General features: G+C 43.1%; 1 protein-coding gene across 14 annotated transcripts in view; it reads right to left on the minus strand.

The window, feature by feature from the left end:
- FRYL (FRY-like) overlaps positions 1–21827 on the minus strand; it is a 238460-nt gene that overhangs the window by 5954 nt on the left and 210679 nt on the right. For 13 of the 14 annotated variants that reach the window (XM_014534411.1, XM_014534429.1, XM_014534396.1 and 10 more), the window contains 6 exons: positions 20424–20588; positions 14990–15240; positions 12436–12643; positions 8484–8633; positions 7697–7795; positions 1620–1688 (listed from right to left, as the gene is read on the minus strand). In XM_014534411.1, the coding sequence (XP_014389897.1) occupies positions 1620–1688; positions 7697–7795; positions 8484–8633; positions 12436–12643; positions 14990–15240; positions 20424–20588 (942 nt within the window). Of the gene's footprint in view, positions 1–1619; positions 1689–5737; positions 5753–7696; positions 7796–8483; positions 8634–12435; positions 12644–14989; positions 15241–20423; positions 20589–21827 lie in introns of all 14 variants that reach the window. The other variant, XM_014534425.1, reaches the window with a different exon arrangement.

A 21827-nucleotide genomic window follows, 5' to 3' on the forward strand; every position in this document is an offset into this window, starting at 1 on the left:
GTGAACTTTTAGCTCCCTACTGCTTACCATAAATTACTTAGGCAGCCATTCTGTGAACATTAGTTGAGCACAATCCAGTGTCAAACTTATTAGCATATCTAAATTTCTAAGGTTTTATATGGGAATTAATAATTATTTGAGTTTTAAATACCGTTTCCCTCTTCTCTTAGCATAAATAAAAAAAACAGAGCTAACTCTATGTGCATATATCCATAGCCTCTACTATGGGATGTAATGGAGAAGAAATCACTGATAATGTTTATGATCATAATTGTAGGAAATAACATAATCGTAATTGATTCTATAGCTCTGAATTACCATAAATTATACTAAATATGCTAACACTGTATATTTAGTCAGAACTAGAACCAAAGGATCTAACTCTAATCCAGGGTAAATTCCTTATTTTACACGCACGATTTGACAATTTCTTTGTAACAGTGCAGGACTGCCTAGGTTTGAATTTTAATTCTACTTATTTATTTACTGATTTTTAAATTTATTTTTATTTTTATATATTTTATTGATTTTTTACAGAGAGGAAGGGAGAGGGGATAGAGAGTTAGAAACATTGATGAGAGAGAAACATCGATCAGCTGCCTCTTGCACAACTCCCACTGGGGATGTGCCCGCAACCAAGGTACATGCCCTTGGCCGGAATCGAACCTGGGAACACTCAGTCCGCAGGCTGACGCTCTATCCACTGAGCCAAACCAGTTAGGGCTACTTACTGATTTTAGATAAGTTAGCTTCTTTGAACCTCAATTTCCTCAACTGCAAAATGGGGATAATTATAGCATCTACTAGACAGAGTTGTTAAGATAGAGATAATGAATGTGAAATACTTAGTACAGTGCCTGGCAAATAGTTAACATGTATTAAGAGTATGCCATTATTTCCTCAGCATTTCAGTTTTTTAAAAAACTTCAAATTTTCTTTATAATGGTACCATAACTTTTACAGTGACTAGAACTCTATAACAATATAACTGATGTTGAAAAAGATTAGAATTCTGATGTCAAATGCAAAGGTCACTGATGAATGTATCTTCCCCATATGAAGTTGTACTCTTACTAGAATAATTTGTAAGTCTTAATTTATCCTCACTTAATATGATGTATGTGTTGTATATGTATACTTTTCTTTAAGAAAATACTATTTTATTTCATTGAATTTTACACTAGTAAAAAACATTACAGTTTATCCAATCAGAATTTCATGTTTAGAAAGGTTAATATGAATGTATATAACCTTATTTTTGGGTTTGCATTCCTGACCAGACCATTTATCTGCAGAATACCAATGAAGAACAGACATTTCTTGAAAGAGGCAGATGCAGCTAAAAGTGACTTGGACTGTCCAGATAGCCATCAAGCCTATCTACTGAATGTTATTAAGCTTCAGTCATAAGCTGGTCATTCACTTTGATTGAAGTGAATTTTTTTCATTACTAAGCCAGTATTTCATTGAACCTAACTTTTACAAAGATTGCTCCGATAGCAAAAATGAAAAATGTTACACGTATTCTTTTTTCTAGGACTATCACATAAGGACATTAGAGCATGCACACAGTTTTACCCGGTACAGAAATACAGCAAAACGAAGACTAGGAAACTTACTTGTGCATCTGTGTTGATCCTATAAATGTCTTCTTTGGCGCCAAATGTCCTCTTGCAATTGTCTAACCACTAGAGAAAGAAGTGACAGTGAACTGTGATGTGGTACTTGTGCAGTGGCATTGGTAATATAACAACAGGCTGTTGTATAGAACAGCAAATTTAAAAGTTAACTGTCTCACGGTGTATACGCAACAAACCAAGCAGGATGACACCGTCAGTGTAACTAGATGCACACACTTCCGGGCCCTTATCAACAGAAATGCAAATAGGGCCCTCTCGTCGGGGAGGCGGTGCTCCACTTCAGTGCAGAACAGCCTCACAGTCTCTGCCTGACCCTGGCCTGATGTGAGATGGGAAATGAGAGATGTGATTCCCCTCCGGCCAACTTAATAAGTATTGACAACTTAGAATTAACCAGGTCCTTTTGCTGACCAGAAGTGTAAATCTCGGAAGGCTGGTGGTTGTCAGTTTTAGTTTTAATTAGTGAAACAGAAACCCAAATCCATTTTAAATCTTATTTTTATATCTTTTTTCTTACTCTTTTGGACAGTAATGAATGATAAGTTATTTCCAAAGAATATTGGGTATAGGAGCCAAATGTCATTCCTAAAGTTGGCTATTTATTTAAGGTCAAATAAAAATAAAATCGCATGTGATTTAATAGGGAAGATCACGAAAAGCCTTTAAGTTAGGCTCCTAGGTTTTGACAGTTTGATAGTATTAATATTCGTTTTTAAAATCTTAGTGTTTTTTTTCATTTGGTGTATTTTATAATACAAATAAAAGTCATTTAATAAGAAATCATAGGGACATTTTTTACTAGGACTTTGGGAAAAATTACCAGCTATGTTAAGTCTGCCCTTTGAAGATATTTCAGTACTAGACATTTAAAATTCTCAATTGTAGCTTAACATTCTTCATGCAAAGAATTACAATGAGATATCTCAGTTATTTCAAAACAATCTCTGACCTCCTGTCCCTTTTATCCCGGTCCCTCAGACTGCACTGGCCTCAGGCCCTTTGCTTGACAGCTCAAAACGAAAACATGTTAAGCTTTCCTGGTGAGACAGAGCTGCTGGCAGCCACTGTCAAAGCGTCCAGGAGATTTCTGCATATCAGCAAAATTCAGTCGTGATGGTACATGACTCTTTATCCACACACGATGTGAAAAAGCTTATACTCTTAATCACCATCACTAATCCAGTCCAATTTGTCCAAGTAAACCAATACATTTGGAAAAATTTCAATAGATTATTTAATGGCCTATTTTTACTGAATATTTTTTTTTTTAAATTGATTTCAGAGAGGAAGGGAGAGGGACAATCAATGATGAGAGAGAATCAATGATCGGCTGCCTCCTGCACGCCCCCTACTGGGGATAGAGCCCGCAGTTTGGAATCAAATTCGCAGTTTGGAATCAAATTCGGGATCCTTCAGTCCACAGGCCGATGCTCTATCCACTGAGCCAAACCGGCTAGGGCTTTCCTGAATATTTTTTATACTATATGTCGAGTGATATGGCATTTGGGGGCATTATTGAACACAATTATTTCTGATTTTATTCTATTAAAAGACAAACCCCAACCCCATATAGTCCCATGGGCTGTATAACGTCCTGAAAAGTACAGGTCCACACCTTTCCAACCAGAGTACACAGACACAGTAGATTGTCTGTGTATAGAATACCCTCTAGTTCAGAGGTCGCCAACCTTTCGGACCTCACGGACCACCAGTGGTCCACAGACCACCGGTTGGTGACTGCTGCTCTAGTTCACATCTAATCAGTCTTCCTGTCACAATGTTTTCTTTACTCAAGTGAAGATTAAAACTTAACCTGAGAGGTTTGGCTTCTGGGCATGATGGAGGAGCTTGTGTAAGGCCAGTCCTCCACGGAAATCTATAGAAGCCGCATACCATTACCAGGATCTAGGGAGTATGAGAAAAGCACAGAAGGGGGTCCTACATTGATCCCGGTGTTTACTCAAGGACACGTTCTTATGCATGTCCCTAGGCACAGAGGTGGGAGAGAAAGTGGCGGCCTACAGTTTCACTGCACTGGGAGGTCTGAGGATCCTGGAGAAGAAGTAACTGCAGAGGAGGGACCTTAGCAGTCAGCATGTCATTTCCCCTGAGGGACACTCGCTGTTCCTACATTTGTCACGTGCAGGCGGAGAGGCTTAGAAACCAAGCAGCAGCATCTGGGAGTCTAAAAAGGTAAGCGGAGATTTCTGGTCTCGTGGTTCTGGGAAGACAAATTGTCCAGTGCTTGTCTAGACGACAGGCCCTGATAAACACCTAAGGCGCTCGCTCACTCACCCACGATCCTGGAGAAACGCAGGAACAATAAAGGGATGTATAACTGAGAAACTACTAGAGGGGAAACTGAATAGTAAAAAATATGTGGTTGATAGAAAAGACCAGAAAGGAGGAAAAAAGGTAACAACGAGTAGGTGGGACAAGAAACAGGGAGATGGTAGTTCAGAAAAGAACCAAAGTTCATTCCGCCCCATGCAAATATTTAATGGATTCAGGATAACTTCTTGAACATTCTTTCCCCAATGCGTGGCAATAGCACCTTTGCTGTGAGTTATATGACTATATATGCGGGTCTGTTATTGGATTCTCTATTACATTCCACTGGTCTACTTATTCTTTTTTTTAAATATATTTATTAATTTCAGAGAGGAAGGAAGAGAAGAACCAAAGTTCATTCCGCCCCCATACAAATATTTAATGGATTCAGGATAATTGCACGCCTCCCACTGGGGATTGAGCCTGCAACCTGGTCATGTGCCCTTGGCCGGAATCGAACCTGGGACCCTTCAGTCCACAGGCTGACGCTCTATCCACTGAGCCAAACTGGCCAGGGCTGGTCTATTTATTCTTATGCCAGTACTGCCCCATTTGAGATTTCTAATAGGTCTCACTAACTGCATTGGTAGACTAGAGCCCAAATAGTTTTTCAGAATTCCTCCCAATTTATACTCTGACCAGCACGATGGCAAAAGCAGAAACTGCAAAAGACCACTGACGTGTTAGTCTCCGAAGCCGCACAGCAACGTGTCTAACTTTGGTCAGAACAGTCACAGGCCATTCCACTTGGAGGCGGGGGAACGGACTCCATCTCCTGACGGAAGAACAGCAAAGGGGTGTGGACAGAGGGGCAGGCACCGGGGTCACCACTGTAACAATTTACTGCAGCTTCCAGGATAAGCTACGTCCCTGAAGAAACAGAAGGCACTAACCGTAATGGAAAAGACTGATAATGTGGGATTAATTAAAACCGAAAACTTCTGTTCACTGAACGATGCCATCACGATACTGAAAATGCTAGCCACAGGGGAAAAATTTGTAATCCATCCATCCAATAAAAGGCGTGGGTTTAAAACAACTACAAATCAATCAGAAAACCACAAGTAACCCATTTTCAAAAATGGACAAGGTACTTGAAAAGGCACAATTCACAAAGCATCTAAACGAAGATTATATAAAATGTTGCAACATTCATCAGGGGAAATGCAAAATAATGTCAAATATGCTACCACACACCTACCACAATGAGTAAATTTTTTTAAGTTGCCAATACCAAGTGGTGACAAAGATAAGAAGCAACACACTGCTGAAGGGGCTGTGAATTGATACCATCTCTTTTAGAAAAGTGCTTGGCAGAATCTACTAAAGTAGAACATACGTATATACCATGACCCAGCAATTCCACTCCTGGATACTCAACTGGTAAGAGAACATATGTACCCAAAAGACATGTCTGAGAATGTACAGAGCATTACTATTTGTAAGATGACCAGATCTTGCCCATTTCTTTCCTGATGTTGAAAATTCTTCCAATCTGTCAACATTCTTTCAGTCCACATATAAGATCCCTTTTCCTTATAAGGGCGGAAAGCCCTAATACAAGTATTTTCTCATACCATCTTCTCTCCCTAAAATAATCCCCTAATCTAAAATTACCATCTGTCAAGGCCTAGGGTCCTATCTCATTCCATGAAGTGTCCTATCAGCCCAAGTGACCTTTCAATTTTGGGAAGTCTTTCATTGCCAGTACTTTTATTTATAGTTATACCTTAAGTGACATTTTACTTTTGTCCCTAATTATTCACATACTGTACTTGTGCCTTGTATTCTTATGTGGACTATTAAAGGAATAAGAGACAGGTTTTATACTTCATTTTTCATAGGCCTTTACCTGTGATGGATACTTAAGACCCATCTACTCTATTAAAAAATGTCTACTGTATACAGTTTGTGTGAAAAGGAAAAGCATTTCTTTTTTTCTTTTCGGTTTTCTCTGCCCCTGCTAATTGAAAGCGCTTACTCCCTGGGAAGAGAAATGCTGTGCTTTGCCAGACTGGAGATGAAGAAATACCTCTTTGCAGGTGCTACCTATAATCTACCACACGCTCGTCTCTGCCTTTGCCCGCCCACGCACACACGTCACAGGAAAACGCTCACAGCCTGGTCACAGGTGGCAGATTCTTTCGACCACATCATAATGTATCCTCAGAGAAAGACTTTTATCTCTCCACTTGCCATGTGGTCTCCACACGGAAGCTTTTTATAAAGCTCAGATTTCCCACTGTGCTCTCAGAGGGCTAACCTCGGAAAGCCAGACAGGCACGCACTGGACAGAGAGCCCAGAGGCCTCAGATGCTCAGGAAAACCCCGAGGCAAGTGCTCAGAGGTCCTCTCTCAGCTATTCAGCGGCCGGTAAACACTTCTAGTGTCGGAAGCAAACTGCTCTTCAGGTCCTCCGCCCATTTTTTTTTTTTTACCTGGATTGCTCGTTTGCTTGGTGCCAAGTTGTATGAATTATTTATAAATAGTATTTTGGATATTAACCCCGTGTTGGAGCTGTTGTTTGCAAATATCTTCCCCCATTTGATTGGTTGCCTTTTCATTCTGTTGGTGGTTTTTTGCTGTACAGAAGCTTTTTAGTTTGATATAGTCCCATTGACTTCTCTCAAGAAGACATACAAATGGCCAACAGATATATGAAAAGATGCTCAGCTTCACGAGCTACCAGGGAAATGCAAATCAAAACTATATTGAAACACCACCTCACACCTGTTAGAATGGCTGTTATCAACAAGACAGGTAATAACAAGTGTTGGAGAGGTTCTGGAGAAAAAGGAACCCTCATTCACTACTGGTGGGAATGGAAACTGGTAGAGCCACTACAGAAAACAGCATGGAGATTCCTCAAAAAAATAGAATTACCATATGACCCAGCAATCTCTCTCCTAGGCATCTACCTGAAAAATTTGAAGACATTTATTCACAAAGATATATGCACCCCTATGTTCACTGCAGCATTACTCACAGTGGCCAAGGCACGGAAACAACCAAAGTGTCCTGTGATGGAGGACTGGATAGAGGTGTGGTACATCTATACTATGGAATACTACTCAGCATAGGAAAAGATGAAATACTGCCATTTGTGACAACATGGATGGACCTTGAGAATACTATGCTAAGTGATATAAGTCAATCAGAAAAAGCTGAGAATCAAATGATTTCACTCATATGTGGAATAGAAAACTGAAACTTACAGACACAGACAACAGTGTGGTGGTTACCAGAGGGAAGGGTGCTGGGGGATAGTATAGGGCAGTGATGGCGAACCTATGACACGCATGTCAGAGGTGACACGCGAACTCATTTTTTTGGTTGATTTTTCTTTGTTAAATGGCATTTAAATACATAAAATAAATATCAAAAATATAAATCTTTGTTTTACTATGGTTGCAAATATCAAAAAATTTCTATATGTGACATGGCACCAGAGTTAAGTTAGGGTTTTTCAAAATGCTGACACACCGAGCTCAAAAGGTTCGCCATCACTGGTATAGGGTAACGGGGGCCAAATATAAGGTGATGAAAGACATTTGTCTTTGGGTGGTGGGCACACAGTGCAATATACAGGTCATGTATCATGGAAATGTACCCTTGAAACCTATATAATCTTATTAACAATCATTTTAATTTAAAAAATAAATACAAGAAATTGGAGGGGTGGAAAAAAGCAAACTATTCTTTTCACACAGTAAAAAGGGACTGACCTGCTCAGCTGCTTCTCTCTTGGCATTGTACGTATCCAGGTGTTCTTGCAACTCCAAGACACTGAACTTGAGTGTTTCTAGCAAATCACACGACACCAGCTGTCAAATCAAAAACATTGATTCAGGTTACCATTTCTGGTCATGGTAACGAGACCGGCAACTTCTGGGTCATGGAATGTCTGTTGGCTGGTCTGTGGCCCAATGTGGTGCCAGTTCCCTTCCTGCACTCGGCCCCATCCTCAGGGCTGACCTTTCACCAGAACTGAGGAAGCATCAGTGGGATTCCCAGGATGTCAGCAGGACTAGCAGGCCTTCGAACGCTGTCAAACGCTGGCTCGGGCAAGAATGGCATGTCAGACCAGTATTTGCCTTGAAAGCAACACCTCTGGAGCTTCTTAAACCTTAGTTTCCTTAAACATCTTAATGCATCATGTCCAAATATGCTGGGAAACAGGGTGGGAAGACCAAGGAACCCTGTTCTTAACGGGGGAGGTCTAACCATCCCCTCCCCGCTTTTATTCAGGAATCATGAAAAAAGTGGACATCTCTACAGCATGACTTGTTAGCTTCCTCATCTGGGACTCTGGAGGGTGCGGGCAGGGAGGGGTCAGAATCAGAAACAGCCACAGGTCACTGCATCTAATACACTGGAATTGTATTTTGCTATGTATTTATAAGCAAGTTGGAAAATATGGACTTTTACACTTCAAAATTCTGAATTAGCCTATTTATTGAATGATACCATTCAAATGTAGTCTTTTTCATGAGCCCTCATGTAAAAACTTACTGTTTCAGCATCCACAAAGACTGTTGGGCATTCTGAACACATCATCATCACTTCCAAAGAACTTTTAAATTTGGTGCCAATACGTTGCAGACTCTCACCAAGAAAGCTGACTGCCTCGTTCGTTATGTCTCCAAACTTCCTTTGAATTGTCTATGGAGAAAAGCATATGAAAAAGTTTAATATTTCCTAAGAAGGCCTCTTTTCATCTTTAAGTAAAGAAGCATAATTTATTAATTAGGGCAATGTTTTCTTTTGAAATTACTGTAGCAACATAGAGAATTCTAATAACTGATCTGTAAATCCATGTTTTGAGGCACCACTATAGGAAAAGCTTCTAAAAATGATCAAATATTAATGAAACAGTTTTACTGAAAAAAGAAAACTAGTGACATGTGCCAATGCACTCCCCCATTCCGGAGATATTTTTTATGGGGAGAGGTATTAGAAGTACATGCTACACACCCTTGGAAATAAAGTCCTCACATATCTGAGGAATCATGCTTCTAAAGTTTATTCTACCTGAAAAAAATTTTTTGTAAATGTACTTTACTATCCTTGGCTATGGGCTGCTATCTGACATTAATGATCAAAGTCAGAAAAATGCATTAAGAGTAACGTCTTCTCAACACTCAAGTATCGTTATCCACATAAAATAATCAGATAATGTCTGAGCCATAGCGAGCACTCAGTGAACTAGACTATATTACTCTTAGTCTAATAATTATACAGACGCTGTGTACCTACATGTGGCTATGTAGCACTCTTAGGTATCATTATGAATATTTTTTTAAAAAGGCCTAAGCCACAATTGCAGGCATCAAGAAACTCAGAATGACAAAGGAAAGAAAAGAACATAAGCAGAAAATCAAGTAGCAATGCAAAAGTACAGAATTAAGTCCGTGGTCCCGTTAGTGAGCACCGAGGAACTTCCAGGAGGGAGAGGCTGAGGTTGGAATGGTTGGGAAAGCTTCAACAGTAAATGTATTTGGCAGGTTCTTCCAAGATGAGCAAAACTGGCTCAGCGAGGGAGGAAGCGTGGTAGGTAGTTCAGAGAACAGTGACTTCAATGGTGGCACTGCTCTGTGCCTTAGTTTCCCTAGCTACGGAATGCTAAAAATATTTACATTCCATAGGTCTGTTGTAAGAATGAAATACTTGATGTAGAGAATTAGCAAGGTGCCTAGCATGTAGTGAGTACTCAATAAATGTTGACCCATTATTGTATTATTATTATTTTTAGGATTAGAAGCAATCTTAGTTAACCCCTAGAGTGCCAGGGAGCGCGATTGCGCTCCTCCTGTCTTTTGCCAAAAGTGCTGGGAGCGCTATCGCGCTCCTCCTGCAGTGTCACTATTAGATGCTAGTAGTTCACTCTTTATTGACAGATGGCACCTAAGCGCAGAAAACAAATGTAGTAAAGGTTTCCTTAAGTTTTTGAATATGTAACTTCATTTACTTGCGATTCATAATTTTTTTCCTAAACTGCTGTAAAATCAGCAAAAATGCCTTGGCAATTTTAGCATAGTTCCTAGGATATTGGTTGGCACTCAAAGGGTTAAATTTTTTAAGGTCCCCACACAGTAATGAAAATACTAATTAATTTAGCATTTAAACTGTTTTAGGATACTGACTGTAAGCTCCTTGAAGGCAGGGACCATCTAATCTAATAAAAGACAAACATGCAAATTGACCATATCTTCACTATGCCTTAAGCCATGCCCACCAGCCAATCAGAGCGACTATATGCAAATTAACCCAACCAAGATGGCGGCTGGCAGCCACGGAGCTGGAGCAAGCGGCGGCAGGTGCCAGCGGGGGCCCCCTGACTGCCCTGCTGGTCACCCCGCAGAGGGAGGTGACTGGAGGCGGCGGCAGGTGCCAGCGGGGGCCCCCTGACTGCCCTGCTGGTCACCCCGCAGAGGGAGGTGACTGGAGGCGGCGGCAGGTGCCAGCGGGGGCCCCCTGACTGCCCTGCTGGTCACCCCGCAGAGGGAGGTGACTGGAGGCGGCGGCAGGTGCCAGCGGGGGCCCCCTGACTGCCCTGCTGGTCACCCCGCAGAGGGAGGTGACTGGAGGCGGCGGCAGGTGCCAGCGGGGGCCCCCTGACTGCCCTGCTGGTCACCCCGCAGAGGGAGGTGACTGGAGGCGGCGGCAGGTGCCAGCGGGGGCCCCCTGACTGCCCTGCTGGTCACCCCGCAGAGGGAGGTGACTGGAGGCGGCGGCAGGTGCCAGCGGGGGCCCCCTGACTGCCCTGCTGGTCACCCCGCAGAGGGAGGTGACTGGAGGCGGCGGCAGGTGCCAGCGGGGGCCCCCTGACTGCCCTGCTGGTCACCCCGCAGAGGGAGGTGACTGGAGGCGGCGGCAGGTGCCAGCGGGGGCCCCCTGACTGCCCTGCTGGTCACCCCGCAGAGGGAGGTGACTGGAGGCGGCGGCAGGTGCCAGCGGGGGCCCCCTGACTGCCCTGCTGGTCACCCCGCAGAGGGAGGTGACTGGAGGCGGCGGCAGGTGCCAGCGGGGGCCCCCTGACTGCCCTGCTGGTCACCCCGCAGAGGGAGGTGACTGGAGGCGGCGGCAGGTGCCAGCGGGGGCCCCCTGACTGCCCTGCTGGTCACCCCGCAGAGGGAGGTGACTGGAGGCGGCGGCAGGTGCCAGCGGGGGCCCCCTGACTGCCCTGCTGGTCACCCCGCAGAGGGAGGTGACTGGAGGCGGCGGCAGGTGCCAGCGGGGGCCCCCTGACTGCCCTGCTGGTCACCCCGCAGAGGGAGGTGACTGGAGGCGGCGGCAGGTGCCAGCGGGGGCCCCCTGACTGCCCTGCTGGTCACCCCGCAGAGGGAGGTGACTGGAGGCGGCGGCAGGTGCCAGCGGGGGCCCCCTGACTGCCCTGCTGGTCACCCCGCAGAGGGAGGTGACTGGAGGCGGCGGCAGGTGCCAGCGGGGGCCCCCTGACTGCCCTGCTGGTCACCCCGCAGAGGGAGGTGACTGGAGGCGGCGGCAGGTGCCAGCGGGGGCCCCCTGACTGCCCTGCTGGTCACCCCGCAGAGGGAGGTGACTGGAGGCGGCGGCAGGTGCCAGCGGGGGCCCCCTGACTGCCCTGCTGGTCACCCCGCAGAGGGAGGTGACTGGAGGCGGCGGCAGGTGCCAGCGGGGGCCCCCTGACTGCCCTGCTGGTCACCCCGCAGAGGGAGGTGACTGGAGGCGGCGGCAGGTGCCAGTGGGGGCCACCCAATCGCCCCACCGGTCGCTCCACAGATTGGGCCTGATTGCTGGCCAGGCCTAGGGACCCTACCCGGGCACAAATTTTGTGCACCGGGCCTCTAGTCTATATAATAAAAGCTTAAGCGACCATTAAGACAGAACAACCAGAATGACCGATCACCATGATGCGCATTGACCACCAGGGAACAGACCAACTCAGGAGCTGCCCCTGGTGGTCAGTGCGCTCCCATAGGGGGAGCACCGCTCAGCCAGAAGCCGGGCTTACGGCTGGTGAGCGCAGCGGCGGGAGCCTCTCCTGCCTCTGTGGCAGCGCTGAGCAGAGAGCTGGGTGGTAAGGAGCGAGGGGTCCCGGTCTGTGAGAGGGTGCAGGCTAGGCTGAGAGGCTGGGCTAGGGACGCCCCCGCTCAGTGCACGAATTTCATACACCGGGCCTCTAGTGCTTTATATTTCTTTGGTATCCCCGATGGTACCTGGTACACTATAGGAAATTTATCAGTTGTTTTGAAGTTTTATTCTAACTGCTGCAAGGGAGCTACCTAGAGTAGTCACTGTATATAGTACCAGCAGCAGTACAATGTCACAGTGTGAATTTAGTAGTATCACTATCTTAGGGGGAAAAAAATTTTAAAGGAAATCAGTGGCAGTATTAAAATTTGAGATACTGATTTTAGACCAAAACACTGTAACTTTATCAGGTAACAATGATGTGAATTCAGAAAGCTTAAACCTCCCTGACCTGAAACAGCCTGGAGAACACATGGAAAGTAAACACGGCGCAGGACCCATCGGAGTCAGACAGCATCTGGTTGACGTGGCAGCGCCAGGCTTCCTCTTCGTCCTCGCAGGCCACCGGCTGGAAGGCGGCGATTATGGCAGACAGGAATGGTGACGGCAGAGGCGACGCCTGCACTTCTGGAAAACCATCTTCCTCTTCCTCATCTTGACTGTTAACACAGATCACAGGAATCACAATGCTCTCTTAGAAGAACAGACTCAGTTACTCAGCATGCTTTTTAGTCATCCAGTATACATTATTCTTATGAATGCACAACAAACAAAACTTTGTAAGAAAGCACGAATAAGCACAAGTAAGCAGATTTCTGGTTAGCACCTTCTACTTAGCCTCTTTGGAATTAGAAATCTAATTTCACTCGACTAACCTTAAAACAACCCAAGTCCTATGACATGCCAGCGCTATGGACTAATTTCAGTAATGACTATGAATAATTCAGATTAGAAAGCTTTCATGTTACATAAACAAACTCATACATACAGACAACAGAATGGTGGTTACCAGAGGGGAAGGGAGTGAAGACAGATGAATTGGGTAAAGGGGTCAAATATACGGTAATGGAAAAAAAGTAGACTTTTGGTGTAAACATGCAGGCGTATACAAGATGTCAAATTACAGTGTTGTACACCTGAAATGTATATAATGTTATTAACCGATGTTACGTTACCTCAATAAATTTTTTTTCATTTTAAATGATCAATTTTGGAGGCCCAAATTGATGATGATGATATTAAAAAAGCTTTGGCCATGTGCTTTGTGTCAAGGGCTGTGTCGGGTACTTTATATGGACTGTTTCGTTCATTCTTCACAGCAACGCTGTGAGGGTTAGGCACTATTATCTCCATTTTCTCGATGAGGAAAAAAGTTTGCTTGTTTATTATTTTTAATCCTCACCCAAAGGCATGCTTAGAGAGAGAGAGAGAGAGGGAAACATCTATGTGAGAGAGAAACATTAATTGGTTGCTTCCATATGTACCCCAACTGGGAAAAGAACTGGCAACCTTTTGGTGCACAGGACGACGCTCAACCAACTTGAGCCACGCCAGCTGGGCAGAAACAGTTTAGGGAGGTTAAATAATGTGCTTAGGTTGTTGGGTAGGAAATGACAGAACCAGAATCTGAGTCCAGGACTATGGGTCCACAATCCCGATAATAGAAGCCCTGACAGGCAGTGCCAGCTCAGCTACTTCACATACTGCGTGCTCAGCAGTATGGCAGTGGCAGATTTTATGCAAAAGAAACATACGACCTAGCCATTTTCTGTAAGGAATTTATAATCCCAAGAGTCAGATAACAAAAAATGGAACGATGAAAAGAAAAAGAAAGATGTATGTGGGTTGGACAGTCTATGAAGTGTGCAACTCTGGGTCTTGAGGATGCAGAGCTTGCGCCAGACACTCCATAAAGAAACGGGTTCCTCAAGGCCTTGCAGGTGCCTGTTCCACCTTACAAGGCAGAAATTACAGGAGAAGGATCTGAGCAAAGGTTGGGGGAAAAGATGAAAACAAAGCAGATGTTTGAAGTGAACAGTTAAATTACACCTCAAAAAGCTTTTTAAAATGTCACTGGGGTGACTGATTTGAACAAAATGTATCCTGTATGCTTGAGTAGATGTGCCTTTGTAATTAGTAGGGATGCTCTATTCCATTTCAGTATCAGTAAACCATTTGACTTCAGCCTTTTAGAAAGATGAACAGCTGGCTATCTCCCCCTACATCGCCTCTGGCATCCCTGAACTTGAGTATGATCGGTGAGTGAGCGAGTGTATAGGCTACTGTCATATCCAAAGAAAAAACATCAACAAGGTGCTGTTAATGTCTGAATATCCACGTCCATATGTAGGTCAGACTCTAGATATACTAAGAGTGACAATTATCCTCACCTGTTATATATATTCAAACTCTATTATCAATTGAGGTACAACTGAATAATTTTTATTGCAAGAGTAAAACTGACATTTGATGATTACTAAATATTTCTGTGTAAGACTATCAAGGAGTGTCAGACTGTAGACTAGAGACACATTTAGAAGGCAGAGTCTGACAGGACTAAAAATCATCACTTCTGCTCATTATATGTCAAACTTGAAAAATCTGACCACGGATAATGAAAGTGGAAAATCATTTTTAGATACATTTCAGATTTATTCTGGTATCATAGACGTTCACTCCATGATTTTGATACTTGGATCTGGCTATGGCCCAATACTGATTTTAACATCTTGCTATTAGGCATTCTGCCAAAATAGGTATTTGCTGCTTCTAAAAATGTATAATGACACTCACTGTGCCTTGAGAAATGCTCATTTGTTTTTCTTTAAGTGAATGTTAACAGAAAATAAACCCACCACAGTAAATCATTTTATCTTTAAAAACGAAGATAGTATGACTGAAACATACACAGAAATGAAAGTAAACTGGAATAGAGGGTCATATTTGGGAGGGGGTGGGAGCAAAGATATCATCTCATGAAAGTGTTTGTGATGCCTTCTTCTCACCTAGACAGTCCAGAAAAATCCGCTTCTTCCTCCTCACATCTTTCATCTAGTTCTTTCAGAGCTAAGGTGACATCGTCCTCACAGATGGACTCTTGGTAGCTCCCAGGGGCCAGAGGCTCTGGCATGTCAGTTTCCTCTAAATCAAGAATTCCTTGACACACGAGAGAATCCTGCTGTTCTTGAATTACATATGCCCCCGCATCTCCAAAGGCTGTAATAACCTGTTCCTCCTTTAATACTGAACTTGTATCCTGTGAAAACAGTATTTTTATGGACTTTAATAACGTTAAAACAGACAATTTATCAACATAAAATAAACGACTATTGCCATCAATATACAACTATTTTATTAAGTTGTCTTCATTCATACAGTTTCATTTTTGGAGTTTTTAGATTCTGACTATATAAAGTTGTTTTTTAGATATAGTCCCAGGTTTTAAAAAAATGAAATTAATATGTTATCACTTATTGCCACATATAAACACCAAGGAGTTCTCTTAAGAGGATTTAGGTGTTTAGTTAGAAATATATTCTCTGGGAAAATATCTTCTCACATACATATTCTAATTCTACATAAGAAGTTTATATTACTATAAATTCTCTCTCACATAAAATATAATTTCTTTCATTATACCAGAACATTATATCCAGTAAATTCCAGATATAAGGAAGGGGGATAATTCAAAATAGTTAACCCACTGGCCCTGTGGGGCTGCCCATGAATCAGGAACAGGTTTTGACTAACCAGGAGAATTAAACGGAAACAATGATGGTTCATGGACCTCCTGGCATAAATGAGCTGAATACTTGTGATGTAACAATTGCTTTCGGGTGTTAAGACCACACAACCTTATTACATCACTGAGTTACAGTTCAGAAACCACTGGGAAATTTTAGACTTTTGTTTTTGAAAAGTAAATGAATTACAAGCTCATTTATCAAACAGGATGACTGCATTCTTCTAACCCCAAGCAAATGATAATACAAATTTGTGTGGATATTAGTTTAATCAGTTTGAAAATAAGCACTATTTGGTCCCTTACAGTTTTAAGAATAAAGACCAGCTTCTTTTGTTGCTTAGACCCAAGTTACTACTTAGTTTTACGTTAGTTTCTTATCTTGTTTTCATGGACAAAAATAGAATATTCTTCCAAAATATGAAAAGTAAGTGAAAGTCAGAACCCTTGACTTTTGACCAGCCTGGGCCTTGGTTTATTCATCTGTAAAATTTATGTAATAAAAGAAGGATTCTGATCAGGTTCTGGGCTGGGTGCACTGAGATAAATGAATATGGTACGTGTAAGGTAAATATCATGAGCAATAGACAAAGGACTGCTGGTACTCAAAGGGAAAGATCCCATCTGGTTGAAACAATTGAGAGCCTTCTCTTTGGAGGAAACATGTGATGGGCTGTAACAAGACCGGGTTGAGCTGTGGAATGAATATCTATCCTCCCAAAATTTACATCTTGAACCCTACACCCCCGTGGATGGTATTAGGAGGTGGAGCCTTTGGGAGGTGATTAGGTCATGAGAGTAGAGTCCTCCTGAATGGGATCAGGTCCTTAAAGAGGCCAGAGAGCTAGCCAGCTCTTTTTCCCTCCACGTGAAGACATAGCAAGAAAACAGTCATCTGCTACCAGGAAGAGGGCCCTCGCCAGACCATGAATTGGCTGGCACCTTGATCTTGGATTTCTTGGCCTCTGGAACCGTGAGAAACATATTTCTGTTGTTGATAAGCTACCCAGTTTATGGTATTTTGTTATAACAGCCCAAGCTAAGATTGGTAGTATTTCAGGGAAAAGGAATTAGAAGTTGTCAAAGGCACAGAAATATGGCAAGAAAATACAAGGTGTGCATGAAGGGATTGAGTCTTCACAGAATAATACTTCAAAAAAAATACAGTACAAGTATTCCTTAGTCATCCCAATACCTTATATTCACCACACAAAGTTTTCCATCTAAAATTTTTTTGATGATTTGGTCATTAAGTAATAAGCATCAGTTATTTGGAAAGACAGTTTATGTGATAGTGCTAGAGACATTCCTAGGATTTTTATTGGTGTTAATTTTTCCTTCTACATCAATTTAAACATATTAGGTTGAAATAATCCACCAAACTTCTTAGTTTAAGGCCCTCATTTTTCATTAGTTTATACCTATGTCTGGTTGTCATTTGTTCTTGGATAATACATTTTATAATTGTATATATATTACATAATATACACTGAAATTTTCTCTAGCACCTAGATTTCATGAAGACACTGCTTTTGGGCTAATGGAATAGATTCCATGGCTATATGTAGATTATGAGAATCAAATTTTCTTATTAGACAAACACAAATATACTTTGTTACCTTCAAAGATTCAATACCTATAAGGAATAATTTCTGTCACCCATGAATTGGTCTCCAAACTATTATAAACACTGGAAGAAATCCTCTGTGAAGGTTTCTCTAATAAACACAAGTTCAGAACTGAGTTCCCTTCCAGCCCAGAAGTTATAGTCATGACATGAAACACCGTTGCCTGTTGTTTTATCTTCCTGATATTAACATAATCTAAGAGAAAAATTCAAAAACACTCCTAGGAATAGATTTTTTTTCTTCATTCGTAAAATAGCTCACCTATTAAAATTAATTCTATTCCTTATTTTAAGAAAATGCTTTAAGTAATAGAGTTATGGTTTTATTTCAATATCTTGGGGCTTTCATACTTTCTTAAAAAGGGGGCATTTTGGGGTCATTTGACATTTTTAGGCACAGCAAGGAAAACCAAATTAGGCCAACATACCCAACAGATACAAGCTTGTATTATTTCTCTTGAGGACAGCATTCTTTTGGGTGATAGTTGTAATGTCAATAGAACTGTTTCTAAATGAAATACTATGGTTTAAAAATATCTCCTTCGTTCTTATCCACCAGTTCACATAGTTTATGCTAGTAATGAAACCCACTACTGTGGAAAAAAAAAACCCTAGAAAATAAAGTGTTTTTCCTTTAGGAAAGGAAATAAAGTATCATCAGGAACTTTATAGTGCCTAGGAGGTAAGCCCATTAAGTATTATTGGATGAGTGAATGCCCATCTGAAATAACACAATTTCCAATATACCATACTATACGGAAATATATGAATTATTTCTGGGAGGTAGTTTAGTATGCTTGTAGCTGTTTAATAACCAAAAATTAAGAGTGCCCTATTTGTTAAACAATATTAAAACATATAATCATTAACCACACTGCTTTTCTTAAGAAGAAGGTATTTCTAGCATCAGTCTGCTGTTTCCATGGTTTCTAATGAGAATGTCTGTTGACCTTTTAACGTTATGATCCAAGCTAGACACAGGGGATTATGAACTGGTAGTTAATGCTCACTTAACAAGCCTCCCAACAGCTGAAAGAAATATCGTCCACTTAAGGTGCACCTCAAATCCTGTCAGTCCTCGGTTGTAAACATTTCTCCCGCCCGGGCACTTGGTCTTAGTTCAGGCCCTCTTCATCTCTTGCTAACATTATCTCCTTATCTCAGCCTCCTCCAGTCCACACTCCACACTCCACACCTCTTACCACGCAGACTCTGCTAAAACACAAGGCAGACCCTAGCCTTCCCCTGATGATAGGTGCCTAGAATGCAACAAGCTGCCTGTGGCAGGTACAAGAACCTACTTTCCTTTTTCCGTAAGAAAAGCTGAGATTTAAACAAGAAACATAAATCAGACCATGTCCTTCTGCTTAAAATCCTCCAATGGTCACCTGCTGTGTGGTCTCTAATGGCGACCAGGAGAGCCCAGCCCGACTCCCCCAGGTCCCCGGCTGCTCCCTGCACCTGGAACACTCCCCTCACATCGTCAAGGGGTGGCTCCTTGTCCCTTCGGCTTCACCTCGAACGCCCCCATCCAACCCTCTCCCTCACCAACACCACACTGCCGTTCGATTTTCTTAGTATGAGTAAGACGACCACTTTCTGATACAGGATTTATGTTTTATTTGTTTTACTGTTTATTATGTCTCCCCACTGGAATTGAGCTCCCAAACCCAGGAGCCTCTGTCTCTTCCACACAGTGCTCTGAGCCGGGCGCCTGGAACAGTGCCCAGCACATGGCAGGGGCTCAACCCCTGGGCATCTGCTTCAGTGCTTGTCACAGGCAAATCGTGACAGCATGACTTCCTATCCTCTCAAGATAAAGTCTCAATCTTTAGCACGGCACGCAGGACCCTTCACGTCTTAGATCCTAACCGTCTCTCCTCCACTGTATTCTCCAGAAATACTGCGCTTCCGGGTGTCACTGGAACCGACTCATTTCACACGGCCGTGTCTCTCCACACGGTGTCCCTCTGCCTGGCAGGTCCCGACGGCCACGAAGCCTGTCCTTCACCACCACCGCCCCCTGCACAGCTGGCCAGCCTCGAGTTTTCACAAAGCCTTGAGCACGTGTGTCACCGAGTGTCTCAGACTGAAAGGAAATGCTCCTTTTTCACCTCCTCTGTCTCCCTGAGAGCAGGGTACGTGCCGGTTCATCTCCCCAGCACCTCACTGGAAGCCTGGCGTCTGGTAAAATCTCAATGAACATCTGCTGAATTGAATGATCTAAACTCCAGCTAGACTAGTAGGAGCATTTTTAAAAAGCCACCCAAATGCCTTCATTTCAAAATATGTCTGCTTGCTGTTAAATATGTAAAATAGACTATCAGTTTAATAAGAGCGTGAGAATTCAACTTACTAACATGATGAGATCTACTGACTACATTAATTTAACACTGAAAAAATAGAGTTTTTCCCTAATAGTTACCAAGGCACGAAAACACATATAACAGAGCTATATAATTACTGTTTTAAAGAAAGTATGTATAATAATCTTTAAAAAAAAACACACTAAGAAAACTAATACTTACTTATTTTCAGTCAGTCATTAGCTTGGAATCTGGCTTACTTCTCACAGGCCTTTCCAAAAAACACAGCACTAGTAGTTCCAAAGTCTTTTTTTTTTTTTTTTTTTAAGATTTCATTTAAACAACTGCTAACACAGCTGGCCTGAGGTTCCCTCCCAATCCCAGCACCGATTACTGAACCCCACACACACAGCGAAAGGAAACGGGAAAGCAAAGCGGCCCGTAGAGGAGGCAGCGCCACCGAGGTGCCCACCGCCCCCGCAGCGGCTGCACAGGAACCGAATCACGTTCTGCAGCCCAGATGCTCATTACGGACACTCGGGGCTATTTCTAACCTGCAGGTCATTTCCTTCATCCACCGGCTGTTTTTCATCATCTGATTGGACTGTTTTATGTCAAAATAACCCGCCAGGTTAGAAATACCGCACACAAATCAAATGTTTAGCATTATCGGGTGAAAACTCTCTTTGAGAGGAAAGCGAGGGATGTTCCAGAGGCTAAAAGGAGCCCAAATTGGCCATGCACCAGCCCCCACTTCTCCCCACCTCAGGCAGCTGGCTGTTAGCATTGTCTAGAGAGGGCTCCAAACTGGGGGTCTCATCTCTGATTTGAAGCACTTCTTCTGTGGAGATGCTGCCCGTGGAGTCTTGAGACTGGAGCAACTCAGGATGGTCTGGTGTGGTTTCATCGGCAGCAGAATCACTGTTTAACTAAAAGGGGAAACAGGAAAACAGGGAACTTATTTATGAAACATGTTCTATATCATAACATATTAAAATGGCCCTGTGCTCCATTCAGTCTCTATCCGAACGGGTGCTGCTATCGCAGGCGCTACCCCATCAGCACAGCAGGCTAAGCTTTGCTGAACAAAACTAACGATGGGGAAGAGCTCTGAGTAACTGTGTTCCTCTCGGACACATGCACACTTTGGCAGCAGCATCTGTGTGTTCAGTTGGTCTGAGTGTCTGTGGGCAGGCTCTTCCCTGGGGCTTTGGTGCCACGCACGCTCGGAGTGTCAGGAAGCAGCGGTAGTTTTCATTGTGAACCGCTGTTCACCGACTTAAGCGAAAATCAGTACCACGAAACGTCAGTAATACAAAAAGAATTAGGGCAACAAAGGCGCTGTCAGGGCAGTCCATCATTAGCTGGTTTATAGTCTTTGAAAAGTAGTACCAATTAATTAGAAAAACCGAAAAAAAAAAAATATTATAGTTTTTCCTCTTTTAAGTAGGCTGTACATTTTTCATGGTCAATATTCAACATAAGAAATGTGAAGTCTGTGATTCAAGTAGGTAGGAAAAAAACTCCCCCGCCCCCAGGAGGTAGCTACTTCAAGTTCTTTTTTATCTCACGGCCACCATGACGGGGTTGGCCTTATGAGGAGACAGTGATTCTGCCTCGAGGCTCTCGTGAGAGCTAGCAAACCTGATTAAACACTCACTACAGCCCAGGTGGCTTTCCTCCTCCTGAGACAGGAGGCAGATACAGTCAGGAGTCCTGCTTTAAAGGGCGGGCGAGGGCCTGGGGGCGGGAGGGAGTATTGTGAGCACAGTTGCACCGCAGGTTGGGGGCAATGCCAGCCTCTGAGCCTACAATCTGGCTCCTGGGAGGGCCTGTGCCTCCTTCACTCCGTCACTGTTGTCAGGAACCCAACCATTCCTTTATCAGGGGCGGGGCCCGTCTGGCCCGCAAAATCATTTGGTCTGGCTCTACCAAGGCATTAGGGGTGAGTTAATTAAATGCCTGACCAAATATAGCAGGCTAATTTTTAATCTGATAATTTTATATGGTCCGCAAATGATGTTATAAATATCCAGATGGCCCTTGGCAGACAGAAGGTTCCCCATCCCTGATTACATGAAGACAGTCCCATGGAGGACCAAGCCTGGGTAGCATGGGTCTAGAGCAGTGGTTCTCAACCTTGGGAATCTTTTTAATATATATATATA

This window comes from Myotis brandtii, unplaced genomic scaffold (assembly GCF_000412655.1).
Source record: "Myotis brandtii unplaced genomic scaffold, ASM41265v1 scaffold10, whole genome shotgun sequence".
Taxonomy (NCBI): Eukaryota; Metazoa; Chordata; class Mammalia; order Chiroptera; family Vespertilionidae; genus Myotis; species Myotis brandtii.